Source organism: Lupinus angustifolius, chromosome LG07 (genome assembly GCF_001865875.1).
Source record: "Lupinus angustifolius cultivar Tanjil chromosome LG07, LupAngTanjil_v1.0, whole genome shotgun sequence".
NCBI classification, from domain to species: Eukaryota; Viridiplantae; Streptophyta; class Magnoliopsida; order Fabales; family Fabaceae; genus Lupinus; species Lupinus angustifolius.
In genome coordinates, this window is record NC_032015.1 from 2,622,722 (window position 1) to 2,639,968 (window position 17,247).

The window sequence follows — 17,247 nt, forward strand, 5'->3', positions numbered from 1 at the left end:
TTCAAGTTTTATCACAATTCACAATCCCTGATTGAACGCACGTGTCCACCACCTCCTCTCTTCTCTTCTTTTAAAGCCTTTTCTTTTTCTTCAAATGAATCAAATGACTAATAAACATTAAAGTTTCAAAACTGTGTTTGCCATTTCTTTTTCTCTCACTTTTTCTTTCCCTCTCACGAGATTTCTCAAACCCAACACAACTCAAGTTAAAGCTTCCATTTTTATTTCCATTTTTTGACATGTTCCACTTTCTTTGGTCTTCAAACCACTTTAGACATTCAAATCATTAGTCCCAATAGAAAGAAAAGTAGAAAGTAGCACCAGTAGCAGAAGAAGAAGAAAGAAAGAAAGATCTTTCATGACCCACTTTGCTAAATCCAAGGCCTAATAGTTCCATTCTCATATCTTCACAAAAAAATATTAATTTATTAATCCGACCACCACTTTAACTAGCACCATATTCGAACTTTGTGCAACTAAGTAACTTGCCTTATCCCGTGTCCAAAATCTTCATGTAAATCACGCAAGTTCAGTATTCAATTTTTTCATCACCATGCCCTCGTGTCAGATTCAGACAAACAACCTTAACGAAGTTCAGGTTCTTAAAGAGAACAACAACAGCTACAACAAGATAAGGAAACGAGGTTGTTCTTCTTCCTCTTCGTCCTCTTTGGTTAGAAGAAGAAGATATCGTTTCAAAAGAGCAATTTTGGTAGGGAAGAAAGGAGGGACTAGAACACCAGTACTACCCATGTGGATGACTAAGTCAAATTCACCTTCTATGGCCACTCAACAACCTTTGCATTCTTCTGGGATACCCTTTAAGGACAAGGAAGTTTCTTCTGTTTCAGCTAGAAAACTAGCTGCTACACTGTGGGAAATCAATGATTTACCTCCTTCAAGGACCAAGAAGGATTTTGAAGTTGACAAAATGAGAAGCTACAAGGAAACTATGATCAGAAGCAGAGAAAAGGTTGTGAGCATGTCCGGATCGGGTTTGTTTCGACCACATATGTCAGATCCATCACATAGTCCTACATCAGAGGTAAAATTCATGTCAAGGTATCATTTTTTTTCTTAATCTGTATTGGTTGGTTGGGTCTGGAATAAAGGCTTTTGCATTTGATTGTGCAGAGAATGAAAGGGTTTGAAGGTGATGGCTGCAAAAGAAGAGTTTCAGCTTTATCTCATCAACATCACTCGGGTGATTACTATTTGAAGGGTCTTGATTCTCATAGCAGTGCATGTTTTACTGAGGTAGAGTGTCTAAAGTAATTTATCAAACAAATTAGAAGTGTCGTATACATACCTGTCATTAGATTCATTTTCATAATGTCATTGATAATCCATTTATTTACCTATTTTTATTTGGGTGGTGGTGGTTTATTTAATGAATTAACAGGAAGATGGACAATAACAGAGTAATGTTGCACATGCTTACACATACATAATACCATATCTCAATGTTTTCATTGTCTGATTATAGTTAGTTCCACTTCCACCTTATATAGAATAAATAATGCTTTATACACATTATTAAGAAACACCTTACACCAGGAAATGTGGTAAGACAACTTATGATGAAGGGTGAAAATTATCCAGATGTGAAGTAACAAATGAGACCTTATAGCTCTTCTAATAAATTGCTAGTCTCATCTTTTAGTTTAAGATGAAACTGCTATTATGCTCTCTGAAAATTTAACACCAGGTAAAAGCGTATAAGATCTTATTGATTAATTCAAAATTTTATTGTACATAGTGATTTCTTAATCTAGAGGGTGATCATTGACACCGATGTAAGGTTGTTTGCCTTGGGACCACAAGTTCAAATCCTGGAAACAATATATTCTCTTGTGGGGATAAGGTTGCGTACATCCGTTATCCCCATATCTCACTAGGTGAGAGCCTTGTGCACTAGGCCGCCCTTTATAATATTTTCTTAATCTCCTTCTCATGCACTCTGATAAATTAACATCAGGCTAGAACATATAAGATCTTGTTGGTTAATTCAAAATTTCATTGGACATAATTATTTCTTAATCTTTTCATATCCTGTTGCTGGGAAGCATGAAACTGAACTAAACGTGTTGGCGATTTGAATTGCAGGAGGCAGAAAATCAGCAAAGGAACAAGAAGAACCGTCTGAAGGAATCTAGAAGTGGCCTATCTACATCAAAGAAGCTTCTAAAGGTGTTAAATCAAGTGTGCCATAGGGAGCAGCAGTCATCAAGTATGTCCCTCATCCTGGCTCTAGGTAGTGAACTCGATCGGGTCTGCCACCAAATTGATCAACTCATCAGAGAACAAGACTCAAGCCAGAATGGCATTGAGCATGTCATGAAGCAGTTTGCAGAAGAAAGGGCTGCTTGGAAAAAAAGAGAGCGAGAAAAGATTCACGAAGCCATTAAAAATGTAGCAGAAGAGCTTGAGGTGGAGAAGAAGCTAAGAAGGCAAACCGAAAGGTTGAATAAGAAGATTGCCACAGAAATGGCTAATGTAAAAGCTTCACATTTAAAACTGTCAAAAGAGCTTGAAAGGGAAAAGCGTGCAAAAGAGATTATGGAGCAAACTTGCGATGAACTAGCCAGGGGTATTGGAGAAGACAGAGCTCGGGTACAGGAACTAAAAAGAGAGTCAGCTAAAGCTCAAGAAGAGGTGGAAAAGGAGAGGGAGATGCTTCAGCTAGCAGATGTTTTGCGTGAGGAGAGAGTCCAGATGAAGCTTTCAGAGGCTAAATATCAATTTGAGGAGAAAAATGCTGTCCTAGAGAAGGTGAGAAATGAACTTGAGGTTTATATGAGAACTAAAGAAGACGAGAAAGGGGATGTTTCACCAGATTTCATGAGAATAAAGGATCTCGTGTCTTATTTCAATGAATTCAATGGAAGATTCCAAAATGCAGAGAAGGAGGATGATTTGACTGCTAAAGATGGTGAGGAGCATGAAAGAGATGAATCGGATGACGGCAGCGACCTTCATTCCATTGAATTAAAACTGGACGATGATAGTAGCGGCTTCAAGTGGAGCTTTGCTCATGGAAATGTTGCTCAAGATGACTCAAAAAGAGTTTCAGTCGACAAAGAAAGTATAGGGAGGAAATCTTTGTCTGAGATAATTCAGTGGGGAAATATTTGCTTTAACAAAGGAACAACCTGTTGTGGGAAGAGTGACTTTGGTATATCTATTCAGGAAAGTTCTCATCATTTTGATCTGGAAAGCTCAACCAAAATTCTCTCACGCCCTCAGATACAAGATGACGATGATGAAACCGAGAGCTATAGCTCTATGATCGGTCCTCAAGACTCTATGTCATGTTCCAATCCTGTTCCCAGGAATGATCGATCATTAATTATGCAGTATACTGGTGAAGCTGGGGGAAATTCTCTTGTCTTGGAGGGTGAAAATTTGAAGTAAGAAGCTAGAAAATCTGAATGTTAAGAGAGTTTTGATAGTTAGTATCATAGATATCATGCACTATTTCTATTCCAATATGTAAATGCTTTCTTTCCAGAGTTTTTCTTATGTTGAATATGTTCAAGGTTTATCATTGGTATGTGTTAACTGTTAAAGCTATAACAAGAAAAATGTAAATACTGAATAGAATCGCATACAACATTTTATACATAGCTACTTCTGGCTTTACTTTCATTTTATGTGACTAAGAGCATCTTGTTTGCAATCTATGGGATAAAGTCTTTCCCAATTCTGTTTAAAACATGGTTTGAAATCTAAAATCATGTTCCAACACAAGTAACCACATTTTCTCAAATATGTAATTTCTTGATGGAACTCATTTCACACACTAAGCAACTAGTCTATACCTTATCCTAACTAACAATACTTCCTATCATTATAACCTCAAGGGTGCCACAATATAATCCAAATATGTGATAAATCTTCCTATTTGAATATTGGGTCATTTGGTAAACAAAATATAAGGTCACAATTATATTTGAGATGTATAGTTCTGACATTTAAAAAACATATAGTAGTGGTCGTGAATCCAGGACATCCTGCTTGACAGACAGATAGCAAGCAGCATTATTATTGGATACATCCAACTCCAACGATTCAAATATTTCAATTATGTACCTTGTCTCTAGGCTAACCAACTATCGTGTAGGGCCATATGTTTCATATAATTTGACAGATTTGTATTTTTTGTTATAGGATTTAATATATATACATTGACGGTGTAAGTGTTTTTTACACTGTCAGCAAATCATCCACCATTCATATACTAACTACCATTGACTCGACAATGTAAAAAACTTTATACTGAGAATGCATATATTTTAAACTATTATTTATATTACTTATATTTAATGGCCAATAATGACGTAGGTGCTATTTGATTGGAAGTGTGAATGCCTGATTGTTCCTCATACACTGGAATGTATATGAACCAAAGAATCTTATATTCCTAGCACATTTAGTCTGCGGAGGAAGTCTAGAAATAATGAAGGCTTGGATTTTCAGATTCCTAAAGTGATTCCTAATGATGTTTGTATTCAATATTCCAATGATTAATAAACGTTTATGAAGGAAATGATACGTGCTAAGAAAAAACTTAAATACCAAGCATATAACTAGTTGATGGTACACTTTGATCTTGAATAATGAATACTCAATTCCAAACAATGCTTCGCTACCAGTAACAGCATTAACATAGTGTAGAGAAAAGAAAGACTAAACATACACTTAATTCAGTACATTATACATACTTGTAAATTCAACTATTTCTCCTTCAGTAAACTTGATTTTTAGTCTTTAAATTCTATGTGGCCAATGCTGAGAAGTTGGGTAATTGAAGATGAAAAATTATTAACCAATAAATGCGGACTAAACTCTCTTAGCACCACTATTTAGACCACAAACCCATGTTAACAAAAGGAAAATGCATTTACACACATTTCAAGACTCAGACTCTGCTTCATTCAGGTGAGTTACAAATACAGTATATTTCCTGCAACTCCACCAAAGATTTTTCTATATATTTGAACATTTTTGGATAAGTTTGATGCAAAGACTTATTTTCATAAATTTCAACTTTAGCTTATTACAATAAGGCAAGAATAGCATATATGAGTTCCCAAAGTTTTGTAACGAGTTATTCTAAACAAGACCAAAATGCAAGTACTTTTGTTGAATTAGGTACCACCCAAATAAGGTTAAACCGAAGATACAATAACTGTTAGCATACAAGGATGACAGAGAAGTTAGTGATCATGAAGGGAAGAAATTACTTTGTCTTGTCTTCAATTTTTGTGGATGCTGATGTAAAAGTAACTGGGTTTGTTGGATGGTCCTTGACAACCAAGCTGAGAACTTCAGGCCTTGAATAGTGTCCGACCACGTCAAAATCAAACTTAGCTCTTGCTATTTCTCCAAGATCTGTGAAAACATATTCAGCCATCAGAATGCAATATGGAAGTAGTCCATCATAGAAGACATTTAAGGGAGCCCAAGAGACATTATTAGTCCTAACGTCTTGCCATACTTGTAAAGACTCTCATAGACTCGTAGTGTCAGGTAAGGTAATGTGGTGATAGGGTACAGTTTGGCGTCCTTTTAAGTTTAAAAACAAACTAAATCATGTTTCATAATTGATAAATTTGTTGAACCAAACAACCTCAACGAGGTCCACTGTTAATTAATCTGTCCATTTTGTTGTTTTAGCTCTTTTTATATGGATATACTTGATAGGGTAAGTTGAAAAAGGAGGACAAGTACCATGAAGAGGGGTGCAATAAATAATACAAAGACCTAAAACCTATTTAATAACAACCTAGTTCAAGTGTTAGTGTGATACAGCCAGTATAAGCACCACACCAAAACTACAAATCTAACGAAACTCAAAGCATAATAACACTCTCCTAAAGCCGAAGCTCGCTGAGCTCCTATCACATTTCCTACAATCTAGCATATGATACCAGAAACATGCTGGATACCAGAATGGCAAACTGATTGCAGCATCCAATTGCCAGTGATTCTCTGCTTCTGGAGTCTGGACATCGTCGAAGAAACTAATACTCCTTCTGAACAATGTAACACAGCCCAAGCAGCATGATTAAATATAAGACAGCCATAACATACCTAGATCTGCTGATATTAGTGCCTCCCCCTCATAACTTGGTCCAGCTAGAACAGCCCCTGATGGTGATATAATGACACTACCCCCGGCACATACAACAGAATCTGGTGTTAGGTTCTCTTCTGTGCCTTCAAATACATACTCCGGAGGGGGTGGGTAATCCCTCCTTCTACAGAATTGGTTTGCTGACAAAACAAAACATCCACCTTCAAGAGCAATATGGGTCATTGATGCTTGCCACACCTCCCTGGAATCAGCCGTAGGGGCACAATATATCTCTACACCTGGTAAACAAAGCATAAGCACTTTTAAATGCGCTCGTGTAAAGTTGGTCATACAACATAGCATGAAATTGAAAGGTGAAAATCCAATATGTAGAGTTCTAACCTTTAGCATACATTGCTGTTCTTAACAGTGGCATTTTGTTCTCCCAACAAATGGCAGCCCCTATTTTTCCAATGGGAGTTTCAAACACAGGGATTGTTGATCCATCCCCGAATCCCCAGATAATCCGCTCCAACGCTGTTGGCATGAGCTTTCTGTGCTTTCCTAGGTAACGGCCTTGAGCACCAAAGAAGAGAACAGTGCAATAAAGTGTGTAGCCATCCCTCTCTATCACACCCATCACTAAATATACTTTATACTTCCCAGCCAATGCTGCCAATCTGTCCACTTCAGGACCTGCAACAATTCAAGATATGTTAGTTCAATCCTGTGTTCTTGCAGTAATATGGGTCAATTAGAGTCAACAAGTGTAAAAACTTGAGAAATGAAACTATATTAAAAAAATCGGGAAAAGTCCATAAAAATCCCCTAAACTTTGTCAAGTAGTCACCATGAACTGTTTTTTCTTTCCAGTCACCCCTTCAACGTTAACTGTTAGTAATTTAACATTATCTTTATGCAAGGGTAACCAGGAAGAACAAAATAAGTCATGGTGATCATGCTAATGCCTTGTATGAACATACCAAATTAGATGTTATACGTCGTAATTATCAGACTAGATAAAGTAGTGTGAGCATGCTAATGCCTTGTATGAACAAATAAAGCAACCACTTGATATTTTTCAACAGTAGTAGTAAATCTTAGTGTTGGATAGAGATAGGCCCTAAAGTTATGAATGAAAATTACCAATTTTGACTGAGCTCTCTAATAAAATCCCTTTTTGTCTATCTCTCTTCTACATGACCACAAAGATAAACAAAATGACATGAGAGGATCCATTATCAATGTTTACCTTTTATGTTAGAATTGTTCATTTGTGTTTTGATCAAATTTACAACACACACCACTGGGAATTAAAAGATGTTATTCTAACAAAATTAAACCGTGAGTCTATGATCTTGGCTCTTACCAGGAACATCAATGGCTGCAGAATGATACTTGCGGAAATCTTCCTTACCCTTAGCAGTGCGATTTCCGATAGAAACACCAAAATTAGAACCACGCGGATAGCCACCTATAAATGCTTCTGGAAACACAACAATCTGTGCTCCATAGCTAGCTGCTTCAGCCAGCAACCTCTCAGCCTTATCTGAATACAAAATCATCAGCAATCAGGATTCAGAAATCAATACAAAACCAACAATTCAACATTCTAGTTTCAATTTACACCACAAACAACAGTGCTGCTCAAAATGAAACACCAACACCCAATAATAAAACAAAGGGCACTCAGAAAACTAAGCTATAAAACCAAAAGATTGTCACTTGCACTACTTTGAATTACCCCAGATGGTTATTTAAAGACAGATACATAAAAAGATGAGATATTTAAAGAAAGAGATGATAGTTAAAGAGAAATAGGTAAAGGGACCTAAAGTGGCGGGAGTGTCATAGAAGATTGTGGAAGCCTGAACAACGGTGGCTCGGACAGTAGGGGCGTTGAAATCAGAACTCATGTTAACCTCGGCGAACAAAGGCCCATCGTTCACTGTTGGAGTTGTCACAAGTGCCATGTTTTTTTCTCAAATTCCACTCTGCTTTTCTATTTTGCTGTTTTGTGTCTCAGAATGTTAATTGCATTTATTGTGTAACTATTTATATAAAAAGTTTAAAATTTATACACCGACAGTGTAAAGTTTTTTATACTATCAACACATCATCCATCATTGATTTGTATCAATGGTAGTTAGCAAATTAAGTATAGATGATTTACTGAGAATGTAAAATAAATTACATTTCCGTTAAGGAGATTAGTTCTCAATTTTAAAATAGACTTCAATCACTTTATAAATATGTCACTTTTTATATGGAGAGTTGAAAATATTCTCACCCTGTTACCCAAAAAATAAAAATTCATTATTTCACTCTTAATTTCATTTAGTTTTGATCTTACTTAATCATTTGACTAGAATGAGTTTCCAATTTTGGCGAAAAAATTAACTAACCTCAGTTCCCAAATTGTTTTGCAACAAAGGTGGGATTTTCCCTGTTATCATTTTACAAATTAATTGTGTTTTTGTAACATACCATTTTATTGCTGTCATTGGAATCATATGCAGGTGTTGCGCTTGTGATTAGGTATCATGTCCCTGTTTTCTTAAATTATGTTTCATTCTTTCTTTACCTTAAAACAAATTTAATCACACTGGAAACGAGAGTCTTATGTTGGCTCATCAAAGTTATATATTTCTTATATACATTTCATAATTTGGCGTTGCTTGCCACAGATTATTTCAGTGCAATAGAAAAATATTGGACGACTAAATGAGCTTGTGCAGCGTCTCCAGAAACAACTGCATCAGTGTAGAAGCAGTGATGGTACAGAAAATGGCACTGTAAATATGTTAGTTACGTCTTTATGCTCATGTTGTTAAGTTCACTTTCCACTTCTCAGTTCTCAATGTAATTTGTACTTCATGGGTTGAATGTACACTCTTTAATTATACATTTTGGTTCATAAAAATTATACTGTAAAACTTAAACCGTTAAGACAATCCTTGATACCTTTCAGGTAATTTTAAATATATATTATGTTTATCTCATTTTATAACAATTTTCAACCTCATTCATATAAATATACATATATTACATAAAGTGTTAAATCCATGTATAAAAAGAAAATCTTTATCTAGAAACTTTTGGCTTCTGGTTAACAAGTAAAAGTGAAAAATAATCTTATTGTATTAATTAGTCAATCCACTGTTAGGGATAACTTTTGTAACCTAGTTAGCCCATATTTGGTATGGCTTATTTTTTTGTTGTTGTAGATTTTGCTTATTTTTTAAAAGATAAGTTGAAAATATAAATTATGTATGTTTGTAAACTAGATGAAATTATAAATTCACTTTTTTTAAAAATAAAGCCAAAAGTATAAGTTTTAAAATTATGAGTTGGTTTATCTTTGGTTAGCTTATTTTTTTCAATTTTTTGACTTCCCACTTTACCTCATCATAACTTCATATCTCTTCTCCTTCTTACTCTTCCACCAAACTTCATAACTCTTAACATCTTCACTACAACTTATAAAACTTTTATATAAAACTTGAAATTTATGTATTATTTATTTTGTGTAATTGTATACATAAATATTATTTATTTATTGGTTTTGATTTTGTATTTTATTTTATTATATTTTTAGCATTTTATACAATATTAAAAATTTATAGTGAAAATATATATGATGGTAAATATTAAAAATAATAATTAAAAATAGTATAAAAAGCAACTGAAGTAATCATAACATAAACAAATAACATTATACAATTTTTTTATAATTTACTATGTATAAAATATATTTTTTACCTTACCCAAACAAAATAAATTAATTTATATTTAGTTTTCAAATAAGGTAATCAACCATAAACACGATTTATAATCTTACCATTTATAAACTGAATTTAAAAACATAATTATATTAGACACAAACTTAATATTCTAGGTAGATTACACTTTTAATATAGAAAAAAATTAATAATTTCTTTACCTTATTCAAACAAAATAAATTAATTTATATTTAATTTTTAACTAACGTAACTAAACATAAACACAAATTATAATCTTATAGTTTATAAATTGAATTTAAAAACATAATTATATCAAACGCAAGCTTAATATTCTAGATAGATTACACTCTTTAACATAGAAAAAAATTAATATCTAATTCAGCATAAAAAGGTGTAGGAAGTTATAAATTTGTATACATTAATACTGTATAAATGTTAAATTATAATTGGCTTTATAAAAAGTAATATAAATAATGGTAAATGATAGATGATTATGTATAAATCTTTATATTAATAATTGATATAAATTTCAATCTTAAAAATATCCATGATAAAGACGAAAGAAATAGAGCATCAAATCTAGGATGCGTGCCAATGAAAACCAAATTAAATGTATATAAATAGTAAAGTTGCAGTTACATAGATTAATCTGCATACAATTAGTGTCCAAGTTAAAGGCATCTACATTATTATTGACACGGTGGTTTGTGTGTAAAATGTTAAAATTTTAAACTTATTAATTCTTTTGTTAGAATAATACTATTTGAGATAGGAAATGATATTTATATTGGTAGATTCTCTAAATATTAATATGAATTATAAAAGTAATTGTTTTTTTTTTACTTTTGGCATGTGAATTTGATTTTGTCATTTGGATTTCAACTTTTGATATTATTTTTTTAAATCTGCTACATGATGATTTATTAATGACTTTCAATTTCCAATATTTGCTTTTTTTTATATCAAATATTTTCAACAAATACATTTTGTTTCATCGATCTAGGATTATCATGTGGCAAAAGTTTCCTACACACTAAAAACATGTTTTTTTTACAGATAAAGTTGGAGGGTGAGAAATTGTATAATTGCGTTCACATATTAGGCAAATAAAATCAAAAACTAATACTTCCATATTCTAATAATTTTTTATTAGTATAATATATTTCTTTATATCAAACGAGTTCTTTTACTTCTACGTACAAAAAAACGATTTTTTTACTTCTATGTACAAAAAAACGACTTTTTTACTTCGAGAAGTTTTAGCATTTCACTGGAAATCTTCTAAAATAATATAAAACAAAAGTGAGGATATGAATTAGGACCAAATTAAATGATTTGACTCAATCAAGTTTGTTGATTGCGCGTTCTAGTTCACTTTTGGCGGCTACATCTGTTGTGTATCATGGACTCTTCTTCATTACACTGAATTTACCTATGCCCATAGATTCAAATGGATCATCCAATCATTTTTTATTTATCATAATAACCCACCTTCCATGCAACCTCATCTCGATCTTTCCTATTGTATAAAAACCCACGGACACTCTTCTCTTTCCCATAAATCCGACTTACCATATCTAAAGTCTTGTTTTTTCTTAACTTCTCTACTCTTTACTAAGGAAAAAATAGACATAACATGGAAGAGCCAAATTCAAAACCTGTCTTGATCAGAGAAGTGTGGGCTAACAATCTTGAATCTGAATTCAGTCTCATCCGTCAACTCATCGGTCAATATCCGTTTGTATCCATGGATACTGAGTTTCCTGGTGTTATTTTTAGCCAACATGTTCTCACAAAAACTTATCAACACCAGAACCTGCATCCCTTGGATGAATACCGCCTTCTAAAAGCGAACGTTGACGAACTCAACCTCATCCAAGTTGGCCTCACTCTTTCTGACGCACGTGGCAAACTCCCTGACCTTGGAACCAACAACTGCTTTATCTGGCAATTCAACTTCTGCGACTTCGATGTGGTGCGTGACAAACACGCTCCTGATTCAATTGCTCTCCTCCGTAGACAAGGTATTGATTTCGAGCGCAATGTTGTGGACGGTGTTGACTCTGCACGCTTTGCTGCAATGATGCTTTCTTCTGGGCTCCTCTACAATAAGGCTGTGACTTGGGTCACGTTCCACAGTGCCCATGATTTTGGGTATCTGGTGAAAATTTTGACACAAAGGAAGTTACCGACTAGGTTGGATGAGTTCTTATGGACAGTGAGACGGATATTTGGGAACAAGGTTTATGATATTAAACATATGATCCGTTATTGTGACTCACTTTATGGTGGTTTGAATCGAGTGGCTGAAACCCTCAAAGTGTATCGGGTCGTCGGAAAATGTCATCAAGCCGGTTCAGACAGTTTATTGACTTGGTATGTATTTCAGAAGATTAGAGACACATATTTTGTGAAGGGTGGGCATAAAAAATGTTCGAGAGTGTTGTTCGGGTTAGAGTTATATGCATTTCATCAAAAGGTGGTTAATCGTGGTGGAAAAAATAGATTTTACCCACAAATGAACTTTAACTACAATATCTTGAATCCTCAGATTATCACTTTAAGGAAAGCTTTATTCTAACCGTGAATACCTTTGAGGGTTAGTTCACATTGTTAATACCCGGTAAACAAATAAGAGTGCCTGTGTTTTATTATTTGAACAGAAAAGTTCAGTATATATAAAATAACAATTCTATTGATTATTTATTGGTATATTACTATGACTTCTATACTTTACCTTCATATTGCCTATCTATTAGTCTGTTAATTAAGAAAAGTCAGAAATTTGGTAGATAGTAATCAAGAAAGTTCCAGGTCATAAGTAGCACACTGCATAATTTCTCTATGAAAGAATTAGCACAATATAAATTGAACTTCAGTTCTTGTTGGTAGATTATTTTACATGATGTATGGCATGAGTCGTGACCACGAATCAAATTAAAATTATATTTTCTAGAAATTCTTTACTGCTCATAGATTGAAGTAGACTCGAAATAGCTAGTAAAATCTTTAAAAATTGAAATAAAGAATGCCTCGCAGATGACTTGAAACTTAAAAAAGTTATTAAAGTACATGTGTTTGTGGTGCAAGGTGGATCAAATACAATTCAGTATGACAAGTAAGAAAAGTGATGACATTTTTATCACGTTGAAAATCCTCTTCAAACTAATAAAGGTTAAGATGTTTTGGTCAATATATTTTTTGTGGCATGTTTGAAAATTCAGACCACGCAATCAATCTGGTTTTGGGACACATGGGTTTCTCTTAGTACTATATTATTGTTAGTGCTGTCTTCCAAATAAGACCAACTAAAATTGTTGAATCAGTCACGCCCTTAGCCGCCTATATGCGACTGAAATTGTCAACCAAGCTGGTCAAAATGGGTCATATTGTTCTCTTTTGCCACTACTGTTCAACAGGTAGATAGAATCAATTTGTAATTATTTAAATCAGAATCATATTAAAAATAAAAAATGCACTTAGCATATAAAGTAAGCAATGATGTTATTTTGGGACAGAAATCACTTATCTTAAAACGATGTTTTACTCTCCCTTTTACTTAGTTTTAGAGTTTGTTTAAAGCCATATTGTTACTTAATAAAAAAGCAAGAATTGTTTAGAAGTAACTTCATTGAACTTTCAACAAAAGTGAGGTTGCAAGTTTTCATTTGATTGGTGTACCACTTATCAGAACATTTTTATAAGCAAAGGAGAGAAGGATCCACAGAAGAAAAACATTGGTGAGAAGTTCGCTCTCCCTCATCTTTCTTTAGAGATTTTAACAAATCTTTAATAGTTGGTGAGGAATCTTGGGTCCATCAAGGCTTCAAATTCATGCTAGCTTCAACTGGCATAGGTGAATTTGCTCGAACCAATAGGACAAATTGATACTTTGTATGGAGTTCTTTTTAACTCCTACACACCAAAAATAGAACATGTTTATGCATAGTTCATTTTAGTCAAAGGAAGAAGAGGCAAAATCTCTATATATCACGTTGTGGATCAAGATATATGGAAGGCAAATTTAAGTAGCATTGTTCCACTTTACATTGTTTAACCCTTTGCTTTCTTAAACTGGATATTGAGACCTACTATCTTCAACTATGACCACGGTTCCCATGAAACTCAACAATAATGGTTCAAATTACTTTGAGGAGATTGTTCAACAATGCCTCACAATGAGATCTCTCTTTGATTCTTTATCTTGTTTTTCTATTTTATAGAGAATGTAATAAGGTTGATGTTTCAGCCCATTTAGCCACTAATTATAGAGAGATGTTACTAAGTAATTAACATATATCACATTGTATCAAGCTAATCAAAATGTTATTTTTGTTTTTAGAAAAAATTCTTTTATTTTCATAACAATATGTATGTGATTAGTCCGATGAAGTGCTATTTTTGGGGGAAACAAATTCAATCCTTAGATTTCAACTTTAGATTGAGATTTTTGCAATTTCAATTAATAAAAAATTTAAAGTAAATTTTATCCTAGCTTTCATGTACTCAATCTCCCTACCTTCCATCGCTGGATCATTAAGATATTATATTATGTCCTTCAAAACTATGACAGAATTCATTCATATTTATCAAGCTACTAGCTATAACAATTATAAGTTCTAGTATGGTAGCTCTTGTCAATCTATATTTATATTATTTTAGATTGAATGTATACTCTTTACATATTATAAATGTTAACTATAATAATTTATAATTTAATATATTCAATCTGGGTAACTATATTTATTACTCTGTAAAAAATTATGCCATTAAACATGAAATTTCTATCAGTCCAATTTGTATAATAATATCATACAATATTATTTAATTATTTAAAATTTACAGTAGTATCATACAATACTATTAAAATATTTTTTTATAATAGTTATTTAATAAGTCATATAATATGTAATTCTGATACTCCATTCTCCTATTATCTATGAAACAATATAAATTTTTGTTCACGATTAAAATTAGAATAATAAATAAAATATCTTAAAAATTGTATATTATGTTTATGATGAATTAATAAAAGGCACTAAATTATAATAATTATGAAGAAATAAAATAATTAATCAATTAACAATGAAAAGAACAATAATACAATTTCGTGTGATACATTTATAATACAACATCTACTAATTAAGTATACTCCAAAAAAATTCTTGTTACTATTACAAAAACGATTTGTGTTTCCCAAATGTGATACATTCGCTAAAAATGGACACCTATAAAACTCATATGTTACATATATTATAATTGTTAAGCACATGAATATTAACATACAATTCTTGATTTCTTGTTTTCTTTATTTCTTGATTTTCTTTATATATTTTTTCTTAATTTCATTATTTTTGATCTCTTTATTTCAAGATTTTTTAATTATTGATTTCTGGAGTTCTTGATTTCTTTATTTATTTTTTGTTTAATGGACTTAACCATATGGTATTGTGTTGAGTGGGTACCTTTCATTATGATTTTGGTTACCGTAACATTTAGTCCTTGGTTGAATATCCTTATAACACTTTTATGTGAACAAGGTTGCTCTCTATTATGTTTTTAAAGGTAAAATGAAATGTTCTCAGAAATAAATGTATACATATTATTTTTGCTTTTGTGTTTGATAACACTTCCTTCTCTAATTCTTGAAAGGCTTACTCATTTAAAAAATAAAAAAACAATAGAAGTATATGAAGAAAATACTATAATCAAACCATTATCTTCTCCTCCAAACTTAATTATACATCCAAATTCAATTGTATACCAGATTTTTTTTTTGTTTTTTTACACCAAGCCCCAACCCTTTCAAGTTTCAACTACACACATAATCATAAACTGATAAATAAATGAATGACTTATGAGTTATGGAACCGGGATAGTCTGTCCCTTCCCTCTCCTTTCCAGGTGTCCCTGACCAATCAGTATTTACAAACAAATAAAAATAATCATTCAATTTAATTTAATTTTATAAAAATAATTTATTTAATATATGTGTCTAAATATAAGTAGTTGAGACAGGATTGGGGACACCAATTTGGGACAGGTGATCCCCATCCATGAGTTATGAGCCAAACCAAATTAAAAACGTAATATTTGCATGCAGCATCTTCCCACGTGTGAATTCAATACCCTTACATGGCCTAAACGTGTGAAAGTTATAGCATAGCCATATTCACTTACCCTTTCCATCAATGATGTGATTTCCACTAGACATAGATGCAGCAGGTTCAGCAGTACTACTAACCTTATCAGAAAACGCATCTTCACATATCTCATTGAATACTTCAACAATGACATCGTGGTAACGTGGAGCATTCAACTGAAGAAAGCATTGAAGAAGATCCTGAAGGTCTTCTTCTGAATCAATCTCTTTCTCAAATATCATTTGAAGCATGGAGTGCCTGAAATCATGGTACGGATCCGAAGAGTTCTTCTCAATTGCCACACTGTCCATTAGAGGACTCTTTTTTAGTACAACGTTGTCGTTGTTGTTATGATGAAGATCATGTGTGATTGTTGTGTCGGGTTCAGAGGTGGCGGCGGAGGTGAATTCTTCGTTCTCCCTGGAGGAAACACCACCGTTGCAATCACCGGAAGTGGTGGTTGAAGAACTCATGCAGCTTGGGTTTGTGTTTTGGTTATGATGAATGGAGAATTTAGATTTTGGGATAGGTTCGTGTACTTCAAATGGTTTTGCTTTGCCACAGCCACAACTTCCATTTGATGTGAACACAGTTCTTAGAAAACCTTTCTTGTTGGAAGACATTAACCTATTTAATCACAAGTCAAGCACAAAGATAAAGATATAAAATATATAGAGATATAGATAAAAGAGGGAGAACTCTTGTATTATGTTTTGTTTTTTGGTGTTATGAGGAATAAAAAATGAAACAAAAATGGATAATATAGAAAGGTTGATGGTGTTGTTGGTAGCATATCTTTTCAAACTATTAACTAGCTTTATGAGCTTTTAGGATTAACAGATCAGATATATAAAGTGAAATTAGTGTTGAGTTGGAAAAGAAGGTTGGATTGTGGAGATAGGAGTCTCTTTCTGAAATGTTTGGTGAAGTAATGAGGTTGGAGTTTGATGAATGTAATTGACTTGGCGTAGGAGTATAAGGGATTTATCATTTAATCAAACTTAGGGAAGAAATCAATCATGATTAGATTCTTCTTTTGGGTCTATTTTCAATAACTATGAATGAGTTTTTTACATGATTAAATATTTATATTAGGCCAATCATTGCATCTCCATCTAACTATATTAACTCCACAACAATTAACAAAGAACTCTATTCACTTAGAAACCGGACTTGTATGATTAAACATTCAGGCTAACAAAGAACTCTATGTGAAAGATGGTTTTACATATATTTTAGACATGAATCTGCCACTTCATTTCAAAATAAGCCAAGATATTTA

General features: G+C 32.8%; 4 protein-coding genes across 6 annotated transcripts; 2 read left to right on the forward strand and 2 right to left on the reverse strand.

Annotated features, from left to right (window-relative positions):
* LOC109351735 (uncharacterized protein At5g41620-like) lies at positions 1 to 3,648 on the forward strand. Its single transcript, XM_019593313.1, has 3 exons — positions 1 to 1,045; positions 1,135 to 1,257; positions 2,107 to 3,648. Exons 1-3 carry the CDS (start codon positions 554 to 556, stop codon positions 3,412 to 3,414), a joined length of 1,923 nt encoding a protein of 640 aa, XP_019448858.1. The 5' UTR covers positions 1 to 553; the 3' UTR covers positions 3,415 to 3,648.
* Positions 5,044 to 8,125, reverse strand: LOC109351736 (bifunctional nitrilase/nitrile hydratase NIT4A). 2 transcript variants are annotated; one of them, XM_019593314.1, is made up of 5 exons: positions 7,911 to 8,125; positions 7,449 to 7,628; positions 6,482 to 6,775; positions 6,097 to 6,378; positions 5,044 to 5,394 (listed from the first exon to the last, which is right to left on the reverse strand). In XM_019593314.1, the coding sequence occupies exons 1-5, from the start codon at positions 8,050 to 8,052 to the stop codon at positions 5,243 to 5,245; spliced, it is 1,050 nt and encodes a 349-aa protein (XP_019448859.1). In that variant the 5' UTR covers positions 8,053 to 8,125; the 3' UTR covers positions 5,044 to 5,242. The 2 variants fall into 2 exon arrangements, with proteins under 2 accessions (XP_019448859.1, XP_019448860.1); XM_019593315.1 differs by lacking the exon at positions 5,044 to 5,394 and adding an exon at positions 5,763 to 5,963 and having other exon boundaries at positions 6,027 to 6,378.
* Positions 11,315 to 12,534, forward strand: LOC109352356 (probable CCR4-associated factor 1 homolog 9). The gene has a single exon (XM_019594310.1). It carries the CDS (start codon positions 11,459 to 11,461, stop codon positions 12,401 to 12,403), a length of 945 nt encoding a protein of 314 aa, XP_019449855.1. The 5' UTR covers positions 11,315 to 11,458; the 3' UTR covers positions 12,404 to 12,534.
* LOC109352730 (transcription repressor OFP6-like) lies at positions 15,839 to 16,896 on the reverse strand. Of its 2 annotated transcripts, XM_019594915.1 has the most exons (2): positions 16,049 to 16,895; positions 15,839 to 16,003 (listed from the first exon to the last, which is right to left on the reverse strand). In XM_019594915.1, exons 1-2 carry the CDS (start codon positions 16,586 to 16,588, stop codon positions 15,995 to 15,997), a joined length of 549 nt encoding a protein of 182 aa, XP_019450460.1. In that variant the 5' UTR covers positions 16,589 to 16,895; the 3' UTR covers positions 15,839 to 15,994. The 2 variants fall into 2 exon arrangements, with proteins under 2 accessions (XP_019450460.1, XP_019450459.1); XM_019594914.1 differs by having other exon boundaries at positions 15,978 to 16,896.